Below are 12,671 nucleotides of genomic sequence, written 5' to 3'. Positions count from 1 at the left end.
ACGACCCATTTGAAGGAAGGAGAGGGAATAACTTTCGCAGGGGGGTGCCAGTATTGGGCGATAACCAAAAAAATTTGATGATGTTAAAAAATTGTTATTGAAAAAAAAATCATTAGAAAAAAACACATTAAAAAAAAATGATGACAATCAAAAGAAAATCAGGAAAAGTGAAAAATTCCTTCGGCCAGGAAAAGCCTTGTAACTCCTTTTTTTATTTTTTTTTAATTTTCTTTTGCTTTTTTTTTTTTTCATTTTTTTTTTTTCATTTTTTATTTTTTTACAAAAAAAAAACACTCAAATATTTTCATCGTTCGGCAAAATGGTAAAATAAAAAACAAAGAAATTGTATCTTTTATTATATAGGTATGCAAATCTTCTTATGCAGTAACAACCAATAAACTATTGACAATAATTACAAAATAGCACCTGTTTGTGTTTTTAAGTAATTTTTTAAAAACTAATGTTTGTATTTTATAAATTATAAGCTAACAATAAATTTGGATTTATTTTAATTAATCTTTTTTTTTTTCTCTTTTTATTTTATTTATTTTATAAAATCAGATCTAACTGCAATGTAAAGGTTAGTTAATTCATTAACATATTATTATTAATATAAAATTTTTTTTCTAATAAATTATAATATATTTTTTTTTATTCAAATATTTTTTTTTTATAGTAGTTTTAAATCAACAACATTAGTTCTGGTATGTATTTTATTCTTTTTGTTTTAATCGTTAGCCACGAAGTGAATGGTAAAGGTTAAAACCAATTTTAATTCATTTTGTTAATTTAATTATTAATTTTTTTATTTTTTTTTATATTAACATTGTTAGGTAACTTTCCAGTTGTAGTTTCACTCTGATGTCTGAGCTTCATGTCTTGTTTAATTTCTCTAGCTTTATTTTTTTTTATTTGAAATTCATCAATAATAATGTTCGGTAGCTTTCCAGATGTACCGGCAGTTTCGCTTTGAAGATGTCTAAGCTCCATGTCTTGTTGAATTTTTTCTTGCTTTGTTACTATCCTTGTAATATGGTGGCGCTGGCTTGATGATGACTAATTGTTGAAGGCTTATGCTTTAGATTCTTATTATTTTTTATTACAAAAGAGTCGATTGACATTTCCAATTAAATGTCGCTATTCTACACCTGTTTATAAAAATTAATATTCTTTTTTAAAAATTAAAACAATAAAATTTTATTTGAATTATATTATTCTAAAATTAAATTTTAAATATTTTTATTTTGATTATTATTTCTTTTTTTTTATCACCGATTATTATCTGAAATATCTTTTTTTTATCACCGATTATTATCTGAAAAATCTTTTTTTTATCATTGATTATCTGAAATTTCTTTTTTTTTTAAATTAGATTTATAAGGGATTTCCGTTAGTTTTCACTTTTGAATGGTAGGTATTCAAAAAAAAAAAGTTAATTTATCCGAAATTTGGTATTTTTTGACATATTCGAAATTTGTAATTTTTTTTTTTTTGAGGAATAAGGTGGTAATTTTTTTACATATACCAAATTCATAGTTTTTTTTTTTTTCGAATAAGGGGGTATTTTATTACCAAAAAAAGTGGTCCATATACCAAAGTAAAATTATTTCCCATATATACCATTTTTTTTCCGGAGGTGTATTCTTTTTGTTAAAAGAATTGAATAGACTAACTTGTAAGCTCGTAAAAGAGGGTTTTTATTTTGTACCAATTCAAACAATCTTTTACACGTATCAACTGTGGCTGGGGTGTCAGGAGTATCTCTTGTGGGCTACTTTCTAAAGCTTCTATACTTTTCATACCAATCACTGTGTCCAATAATCTCTTTTAATTTCTAACCCGATTAGAGGTAAGCTTGTGTTGCTTTTAATGGCCCATCCATATAATCCCCCCCTTTAATAAGTTTTTTTTTTTTTAATAGTTTTTTTTTTAATTATTATTATTTGTTTCTGTTATTTTGAAATTATAAAGAATGATTGGAAAAAAAAAAAAAAAAAAAAAAAAATTTTGAAAAAAAATTTTAAAAAAAAAAGAAATTAAAACCCCACCACACACAATTTTTCTTTTTTATAAAAAAAATTAATTAAAAAATAGCTAGAACTGTTTAGTTATTCCCATAAAATATTTATATTTCATTGCTGCATATAAAAAAATTTTTAAAAAAATATTAATTAAGAAATATTAAGCTATCAGGAATTCAATAGCCTAGCAGATGCTCAGCTTTTTATTTTCTTCAATAAAAAACTTGTTGAGAGTTTTTTATTTTTGTTGTGTTATATATATATTTGGTTTGTGTTTTCATTTGGTTAACAAATATAAAAAACTTTTCGGTAAGTTTTTATTTGTTTTTGTGTTATTGTGTTTTGGTTTGTGTTTTAAAAAACTTGTTGGGAGTTTTTTATTTGTATTGTGTATTCGTTTTTACCGGATTTATCTTTCCGGTGATTATAATATTATATTAATAAATAAAAAATATATTTTATATTAATATATTTTATATTAATATATTAATATATTAATATATTTTTTATTTATTTATATTTTTTAATAATTTATAAAAAAAAATAAATAAATTTTTTTTTTTTTTTAAAAAAAATAAATGGATTTTACTTTTTATTTTTTTTTTTTTAAAATTGTGTGTAGAATCGGTAACACAAAGTAGTGAATCATAAACTAGTTGGTTTACCACCAATAGGGTCTGTTATATCTTGGTTAGGAATCTATTTCACCAAAATGTATAACTCTTGCTAAACCAATTGTTGATTTTGTTTTATCTGGTGGGGTAGAATAAGTTTCATTAACCCAGTGTGAAGTGGTTTATTATCCGACCCGTCAAGTGATTTGGGTCAAAGCTTTACTCATTTATGCCGTTACCACCCAATAACTGTTGAAGAAAACGAGTTAACTTTGATTCTCTGTATGTTGTAAGTTACTGTGAGTCAATGAGTTCATTACTCAATGAAGACTATGTTTTTGAAATCTAAACCTGATAAATTGACCAAATTATATTAACCTGTATTGATTGATTCCTCTTTTAAAATTTTGTGGTAGAATATATAAAAGTAATTATTATTTTAAAAGCAAATTCAATAAATGATGATAAATTTAATAAAAATAAATAAAAAAAAAATTAATTTTAATTTTTTTTATTTTTCTTAAAATAATTCTGCACCACCATAAACATTATTTTATTATAAACTAAATAAAAATAAAAATAAAATAACAATATTATAATGTCATTCATTAATAAATATAAAGCTAAATACAAACACATCAGTTAAGATAAGTGATTACACATACTATTTTTTTTATAATGTTACACTAATTAAAAATAAAATACAATTCTAAATTATCGCACTTGTATCACCAATAATTAGTTACTAAGAAAATAAGTGATTATTCAATGGAATTTAAACCAAATGGTAACATGGTACCGTCATTCGTTTTATATTCTATAATCAAACCATAATAATATAAAGTTGGATGTGAAATTAAATCATGTTCGATACTGTGGAAAAATTGGATTCTATACAATCATCAAGTATGTACTACTATTATATATAAATACAAATATATAAAGAGTGATTCGATTCGATTATTAATTTAAAGAATATAAGATTCTATCATGATGATTTAAAAGTAACAAATAATAAAGAATAAAATAAAATTTTAATAACACAATAATCAACTCAACCACTTAGAAAAAGAAAAAATTCATTTCAATTTAGGGAATATTGTCAAAAAGGTTTCCATTAATCAACTAATTCAAATACTTTTAATTATTTGATTTAAATTATAATTTTTATAAAAATTATAAAATTTAAAAATTTAAAAAAATAAAATTAAATAAACGATTTTATCATAACATAAAATTTATATTTAGGATTTCTCACCCCTACTTTAATTATTTGTATTTTTTTGTGTAATTTAAATAATTTATTTCTTATAATAGTCTGGGGTGATTCTCAAAAATCAATTTTACAAAAAAAGGGTTTGTTCAACACACACTTTTTTTTAATTTATCTGTGGGATTCTAATAAATAATTATTATAATAATCAATATCGCGCTATAATCACAACATTAAATACAAAATAGTAAAGTTCTAATTTTGTCAATAATTGAACTTTAGTTATTAACAAAAACTTATAATTTATATTTAGCGCCAAAAGATAACTCTATTTTAAAAATATAACAAAAAACAAATTTGAAATATCTTTTATAAAAAAAGAATAAAAAAATAAGCATTAGAGGACTTTCAATTCAGGCTACATTTTAAAAAAAATAATAAAAATAAAAATTAAAAAAAAATAATAATTAAATAAAAGAAATAGATTTAATTTATTGAGTTATTTATTTTTATTTTTATTTATTTTTAATTTTATAAACCATTTAGTTTTTATAATTTTATTTTATAATTATACATTTGATTTACCATTTTTTAATTTATCAATTTTTTTAAAAATATTTTCTCTATATTTATAACCAATAAATGCAGCAGCACACAATGCAGCACCACCGACAAATGTTGGAATTAATGCTTTCTTCAATGTACTACTTTTGTTATCAGACTTCTTTTTTTCAAAGTTTAATGTTGAATTGATTGGATATTTAGATTCACCGATTTTTAAGTATAAATGTTCATTACCATCTTTAATTGGATCAATATTGATTTTTGAATAACTACAATTGTATAAATCTTTATTATTGTGTTGAATTGATATATTGAATGTACAATTCATTATTAAATCACCTTTTGATGAATTAAAATGAATTTCAAATGGTTCACCGAATTCATTACCATATACTTCAAACTGATAAGTTTTATTACCACCATCTTTAATATTAATTAAACTATTATTAAATGATGGTTTATTATATGATAATGTATATTTTGAAATGAATTCATTATAAATGAATACTGATAAATCAAATGTACCAACATATCCATCATTTAATAATACACAAATCATATTATTTGAAACATTATAATCTTTAAATGTATTTGTACCATCTTTTAAATGTGATTTAAGTTCAACTGTGACATTATTTGAATTGTTGACACCAGATTTAGTTTCAGGTAATCTTGAAGCACTAATACACACTGTTCCATTTCTTGTTGAAATATTATTATCTTTTACCAATCCAATTATTGATGGTAGCATTATTTTATAGTTTTCATTTGACATTGGAATACTATCGATTATAAGATTAACATTACCATAATCATATTGTGAATCTGCATTGAATGTAATAGTTGTATCACTGATAGCTTTACATGTAGCATTTTTATTTGCAAATATTAAATTACATTTTGATGAATCATTACCAAAGTTATTACCAGTTAATGTAATTGTTTTCAATCCATTGACAATATGTGATACAAGTGTTGGTGGTGCATATTCAAATAATGAATTGATTTTTTCAATACCATCAACATAAAATTTAAATGAATGTTTACCAGTTCCAGCACCAACATTACAACTTGTTTCAGTATTTGAAAGCAAAGTACAATCAATATGATTATTAGAATTATCAACTGTAATAGATGGTTTTACAATTATCTCTTTACATGAAAAGTATTTATCGATATGCAATGATGATCCATTTGTTAATGGTCTTGATGGAGCTAATATAAATGTAGGTTGTGGTGTTATTGTTATATTATTATTTGAAATAACATCATTAACCTCAATTGATAGCTTTACAGATGTTTCACATATATTTGGTAATTTGAATGATAATTTAGTTTCATCATTACTTATTGATGTAATTTCTATTCCTTTATTTTCTTTACCATTACGTAAAAGCTTAATTGTACCATTTCTTTCATTATTATTACCAAAGTTAATACCAGTTATTGAAAATTCATTTGTTCTATCAATTTGAATTGCAGTTGATGATGTAAAATGAGGTACACCATATTTAAAATTTATTTCAGTTGTACTTTCAATTTCATCTATTTTAATTTTAATTTTATTTATTAATCCTTCACCAGGTTCTAATAAACATACGATTTGAGATGTTGTTGATGAAATATATTCACAATTATAGTTTTTATTATCACTACTGATTAAAGTTACATTTGTACTTGATGTTTGAGATGATGACATATAGCTTCCAGTTATTGCAATTATACCTCCATTATATTTTGAAGTTGATACAGTTGTACTAATCGACACAGGTTGTGGTTTAATATCAAATGTATAAATATTTTCTAATGAAATATCCCCGATGGTAACATTTATATTTAATATTTGAGAATATCCAGTAACATAATTAAGTTTTAATAAACGATGATCTATTGAAGCAATTGATGCATTTATTCCATTAATAGTGACGTGAGCAACTGACGGGTTATTATAAAAATTCAAACCGACTAAAGTGATTATTGAATCTTTGTAATTACATTGAGAAATATATGGAGGAGCATAGTTTAAATTCATTTCCTTTTTATACATAAGATCTGGAGACAATATAAAACTTCCATAACCTGGGGGAAAATTTAGAGTTAAATTTTCAGGATCAAAATTCTCTTTATCAACACTAATCTTAAATTCCATACCTAATTTAGCTCCTTCTACAACGTAATAATCATCAACATAATTTCTCAAATAATTACCAGTAAGTTGAACTTTACCCCCTTCAGTTGATGGTAATTTTGAGAGAGAAGGGTTTATTGAAAACATGAAGCTATCCGTGTCAACTGGTTTATTACAAAAACTTATGGCTGGAGGAAAAATATAGCATCTTAAAATACAATTTCCATAAAAGTTTTTTATCTGATTTTCATCCAATTTAATAACACATTTTTCAGTGTCGCATTCAGGTGAATAAACTTCCTTTATATTTTTACAATCATAATCATCGTATAAGGTGAAATTATTTGATCTCGGATATTCAGTGTCAAATTCAATATATGATCTGTTGTAATATACCAAACCTATAAAAAAAATATTAGCAAAAATAAAAAATACAATTTTAATGAATTTTAATAAACATTTACTTTGTTTTGAATATATTTTAGAAATAAAAAATATAAAGAAAATACAAATAATTGGTTTTTTCATTTTTATTTAACATAAATTACAATTAAAAAAAAAAATTTATTTTATAACTTTTATTTCAATTGGAATGTATTTAACATTTTTAAAAAGCTAATTTTAGATTATATTATAAGTTTTATTTTTTTAAAACACTGTGTTTGAACAATCTTTTGTGGGTTAAAATAGAATCATTTTTTTAATATTTTGTCCAACCACAGTGTGTTAAAAAAATTGAACAATCTTTTGTGGGCAAAAATTAGGGATTATAATTTAGCTTAGCTTTAGAAAAAATGGCTTTGTATAGTTTTGGGGTAGAATAGTCGCTTATTAAAATCAAATTCATTGTTTTTGTTCATTTTTTTTTTTTTTTTTAGTTTTTTTAGTCCTATAAAAAAAAAATGTAGTTTGTAATTTAAAAAGTGTTTAAAAATAAAACCTCAACAGATCCAAATCAAAAGAAAAAGGTGGAATTTTATTTTTACTATTATTTTTTTACAGTTGTTTTTTTTTATTTATTGTAAAATATATTATTAATGTATTTGTTAATCAGATTTTTCAAATTTATTTTATATAAAATAGCAGTTATTTAATAAAGCGCAATATTTAAATATAATAAAAAAATAAATTTAACAAAAAAATTTTTTCTATAAAATAAATACTTCCACATTTTTGAAAATATATTAATAATAAGCAATAATTTATTTAATCAAATACATAAAGAAATAATTAATAAAAAAATATAGTCATGGATAGAACATTTATTTTCAGTAATGTTGATTATATATATATATCTTCTTCTTGAAAAAAATTAGAGTCTTTATTTTTAAAACTTTCGGCTTCTAACTCTTTAATTTTAGAAAATATTTTATCTTTAAGATCATCTTTAGTTGGATTGGATTTTGGAATTTGCTCAATGGTGATTTTTAATTGAAATGAATTTCAGTGATAATAAAGCAACAACTAAATATTTTTCAAAGTATGGGGAAATTCAGAGTATTTAAAAGAAGGTTTGGATACAAGAAATGATACAGTTTTATATTGGAAAGAAAAAAAACTGTATATCCAACACTATACTCGATTGTAAGAAATGTTTTTTCAGTTGCCTCTTCATCTGTTGAAATAGAAAGAACCTTTTCGGGTGCTAGGTTATTAATTACCGACAACCGATCAAAACTCAGGTGGGAAAGAATTGAACAATGTGTTTTGCTTAGGGAGTGGGCAAATGTTTCAAGGGTAGATATTGTTAAAAACTCTGTATTTTATGATTATTATAATATATCAAAAATGGAATGATTAAATTCCAAATAAAATTCACTTTAAATTTTAAAATTTTAAAATTTTTTATATGAATTTTTTTAATTTTTTCTCTATTTTTAGTATATTTTTTTTTTCCTATAGCTTCGCTAGTTCTAAAAAAAGTGAAAATAGGTGCACTTTTCAGGGTGTCGGTTGGGAAAAATTTTTTTTTTTTTTTTTCTAGCCCGTATTAGATACAGTACTGCTTTTAGAATAATTGAAAAAGTTTGGTACATGAACATACAAGAACTTAGAGAAGTAGAAATAAAGTTAAATCTAAATGATCAAATGATCAATTATCTCAAATATAAAAATAGATGGTTAGTGTAATAGGAGGAAGTTTATTTAGGTCTTTATTCAAAGTGGCTGTAATGTATTCCAATACATTTTAGAATTAAAAAAATAGTACAAAGTAGGGGTTATAATTATTCTGAAAGCAGTCTAGTATCTAATCCATATTAGAATAACATATTTTCCTTGATTCTTATTTCGTTTGTAATTTTTATGCTTGAAATAGAGGCCTTTTTATAAACAACCTATATTGCAATCTATTCTATTTCTTGCTACTATAGAGATAACATTTGAACCTAAGTACCATACTTTAATCTTTTTATCTCTTAACACACCAATTGAAATATAAGCTACAGCTTCAACTGCCTATATAGCTACCATCATTAACCTTATTGGAATCTATCCTCATCATTTCATTTGACTTGTTACAAAGATTTTTATACGCTAGTAAAATAACCTAATTTATTAATTGGTGGGTATTTGGTTGATATTTTAACATTGTTATTACTATTTTGTTGTGTAGAAGTATTATTGCTGATCACATGTTGTTAACATGCTTCTTTGTGTTTTTATATTTGTGTAGAATAACCTAGTTTTATTTATTTATGTGTTAATAGTTGTATATTGATTTAGATGATCCATACAAAATTATAAAAAATACATGTATAAAAAATTTAAAAAAAAAAAAAAAAAAAAAATTAGTAAATAATAAAATTTTTGAATTATAATAAAGAATCTATAATTTCCTTTAGTAAATAAAAGATTATAACTAAATTGGGTATTCCTTTTTTGGAAATTTTAATCTATCATAAAAGGAAACACACATCCCTAATAAAATTTTAAACTTTGAAAAAAAAAAAAAATTTCTAGATAGAAAATATAAAATAATTTTATATTTATTAAAATTTCTAGATAAAAATATTAATCTATTTAATCTATTTAATCTATTTATTTCATTTGTTTATTTATTGGTTGATTGAAAATTGTTCTTTTTGTTGTTTGAATTAGTATAAAATGAAAATCCTCTTTTACGAGTTTACCAGTTAGTCTATTCAATTCTTTTAATCTTTTACACATATCTACAGTTGCACGAGTGGCACGAGTGGCTGGAGTATCTCTTGTGGGCTACTTTCTAAAGCTTCTATATTTTTCATACCAATCACTGTGTCCAATAATCTCTTTTAATTTCTAACCCGATTCGAGGTTAGCTTGTGTTGCTTTTAATGGCCCATCCATATAATCTCCACCTTTAATAAGTTTTTTTTTTTTTTTTAATAGTTTTTTTTTTAATTATTATTATTTGTTTCTGTTATTTTGAAATTATAAAGAATGATTGGAAAAAAAAAAAAAAAAAAAAATTTTGAAAAAAAATTTTAAAAAAATTTTAAATTAAAACCCCACCACACACCTAAATGTATAACTCTTGCTAAACCAATTGTTGATTTTGTTTTATCTGGTGGGGTAGAATAGGTTTCATTAACCCAGTGTGAAGTGGTTTATTATCCGATCCATCAAGTGATTTGGGTCAAAGTTTTATTCATTTATGCCGTTACCACCCAATAACTCTTGTAGAAAACGAGTTAACTTTGATTCTCTGTATGTGAAATGTTGTAAGTTACTGTGAGTCAATGAGTTCATTACTCAATGAAGACTATGATTTTGAAATCTAAACCTGATAAATTGACCAAATTATATTAACCTGTATTGATTGATTCCTCTTTTAAAACTTTTTGGTATAATATATAAAAGTAATTATTATTATAAAGCAAATTCAATAAATGATGATAAATTTAATAAAAATAAATAAAAAAAAAAATTCAAATTAATTTTTTTTTTATTTTTCTTAAAATAATTCTGCACCACCATATTATTTATTAAAAAAATAAAGCTAAATACAAACACATCAGTTAAGATAAGTGATTACACATACTATTTCTAAAATTTTTTGTTATACTAATTAAATAAAATACAATTCCAAATTATTGCACACATAGAAGTATCACCAATAATTAGTTACTAAGAAAATAAGTGATTATTCAATGGAATTTAAACTAAATGGTAATATGGCACTGTCATTCGATTTAAATTCTATAATCAAACCATAATAATATAAAGTTGGATGTGAAATTTTAATTAAAATTTATTTATTTATTTATTTGTGAATTTAAAAAAAAAAAAATTCTATAGCTTTTTAAAACCTGTGAATGGTATTACATTTATGGGGAGGTTTTTGCAAAGCAAGACATCGAGCAAAAAGAAATTATTTGGCGTGGGGTTTCTTTTGTAATAACAGCTTGGGTGATTGATTGTTGACACATTCCACAAGTAACATCAATTTTTCTTTCTCTGCGTCTGGATGATGATGATATAGAGTTTGATGATGAATTTAATTTACGTTGTTGCTGTCTTTTTAATTTATCTTCTTGGTTATTATTATTAATGTTGTTATTGTTATTGTTGATATTGTTGTTGTAATTTAATAAAGCTTGACCAATCCCTGAATATTGTGATGGTTGTTGTTGTTGTTTTAAAAGATCATTTAAAATATTGTTATTATTAATATTTTCTTGAGCTTGTTGCTGATTATAATTTTGGGAAGAAACCTTTTGAAAATATATTCCAGTTGGTTTGTTTGGGCTGTTGCCTGTTTGAATTGGTTGTGATGGAGTTCTCATTTCGGCGGTGGTCATTTTAATTATTTTTTTTATTGATTATTGGTATTTATTTTTTTATTAATATTTTTTTTATTATTTTTTAACTTTTATTATATAAACAGTATTTTATTTCTTTAATATTTAATATTAGCCAATTCCTTTTGGTAATGGATTAAGATAGAGTACTTTAATCTTAATCATGAAAAGTCAATAAAAAAAGATGATCATAAAAGAATCTAAAGTCTTTACAATTTTAATAAAAAGAAAATTAATATTTTATAAATAAATAAATAAATAAATAAATAAATAAATAAATAAATAAAAAGATAAATAAATAAATAAAAAAATAAAAATATAAATAGTTTTTAAAAATAGTAATAATTAAAAATAAATAAAAAAATAAAAAAAATAAAATTTATTAAACCAATTATAATATTAAAAAGTATTTACTATAGATATATTTTTTAAAAGTATAATAGTAAATGAAAATGACAACAAGAAAAAAAAATAAAAAAAATAGAACTACTACATAAAACAATCTATCACTATTTTAAAAGTTATGTAGTTTTAAAATTTCTTTTTTTTTTTTTTTAATATTTAGCAAACAAAAATAGTGTTTTATTATTTTTTTTTATTTTTAGAAATATGATAAAACGATATGACCACATAAATTTAAATCAATCACACCTATACAATACACGCAAAGTTTATTGTTTTAAATATTTACATTATGACTATCTAACAGTAACAATTAAAAATTAAATTACTAATTATGAGAGTATAAAAAAAAAAATAAAAAAATAAAAAAGATATCACAAACACACATACTGATGTAGAAAAATTTAAAATAGTTTATGATTTAAATCGTACTGATATTTATACGGTATTTAATTTAATGGGACACACACACAAATAAAGTTTTTATAAACAAAATAGTAAATATTATAAAAAAACATTGTATTAAATTTTAATATATAATAAAAATAATAATAATAAAAATAAAAATAAAGAAAATGGTTATAGATTTAAACAATATGTATATTGCTAAAAATTAAAATATAATTAATTTTTTAAAACTCTTTTTTTTGTTATTTTAATTTATCTTTTTTTAAAAACACACATACACACAAATATCTGCATTATTTAAGAATATTATTATTATTATTATTATTATTATTACTTTTAACAGTTTTATAATGTAAAGTATAACGAAATAAAGAAATTAAAAATAATAAAATAAAAATAAAAATAAAAATGCAATTATTGAATCTGAAATAAACAATTAACAAGAAAATAAATAAAAATATAAAAATATTAAAGTTTTAATAATTACATTAAATAAATTAAATTAATATAAAAAACAAAACAAAACAAAACAAAACAAAT

At 22.0% G+C, this 12,671-nt stretch overlaps 3 protein-coding genes across 3 annotated transcripts; all 3 read right to left on the bottom strand.

Moving 5' to 3' along the window:
- Window positions 1-825: 825 nt before the first annotated feature.
- Window positions 826-990, bottom strand: DICPUDRAFT_159652 (uncharacterized protein; the record flags this gene model as incomplete). Its single annotated transcript, XM_003294575.1, has 1 exon — window positions 826-990. A coding segment is annotated over one exon (165 nt), but the record flags the coding sequence as incomplete, so codon positions are not given.
- A 3,351-nt stretch (window positions 991-4,341) lies between these two features.
- On the bottom strand, window positions 4,342-7,068 carry DICPUDRAFT_100012 (uncharacterized protein; the record flags this gene model as incomplete). Its single annotated transcript, XM_003294574.1, has 2 exons — window positions 4,342-6,941; window positions 7,005-7,068. The coding sequence occupies 2 exons, from the start codon at window positions 7,066-7,068 to the stop codon at window positions 4,417-4,419; spliced, it is 2,589 nt and encodes an 862-aa protein (XP_003294622.1). The 3' UTR covers window positions 4,342-4,416.
- Window positions 7,069-9,579: 2,511 nt separating this feature from the next.
- DICPUDRAFT_159649 (uncharacterized protein) lies at window positions 9,580-11,321 on the bottom strand (the record flags this gene model as incomplete). Its single annotated transcript, XM_003294573.1, has 2 exons — window positions 9,580-9,756; window positions 10,923-11,321. The coding sequence occupies 2 exons, from the start codon at window positions 11,319-11,321 to the stop codon at window positions 9,580-9,582; spliced, it is 576 nt and encodes a 191-aa protein (XP_003294621.1).
- Window positions 11,322-12,671: the final 1,350 nt, after the last annotated feature.

Source organism: Dictyostelium purpureum, assembly GCF_000190715.1.
Source record: "Dictyostelium purpureum unplaced genomic scaffold DICPUscaffold_594, whole genome shotgun sequence".
Lineage (NCBI taxonomy): Eukaryota > Evosea > Eumycetozoa > Dictyosteliales > Dictyosteliaceae > Dictyostelium > Dictyostelium purpureum.
This window is presented reverse-complemented; position numbering and strand designations above follow the sequence as displayed.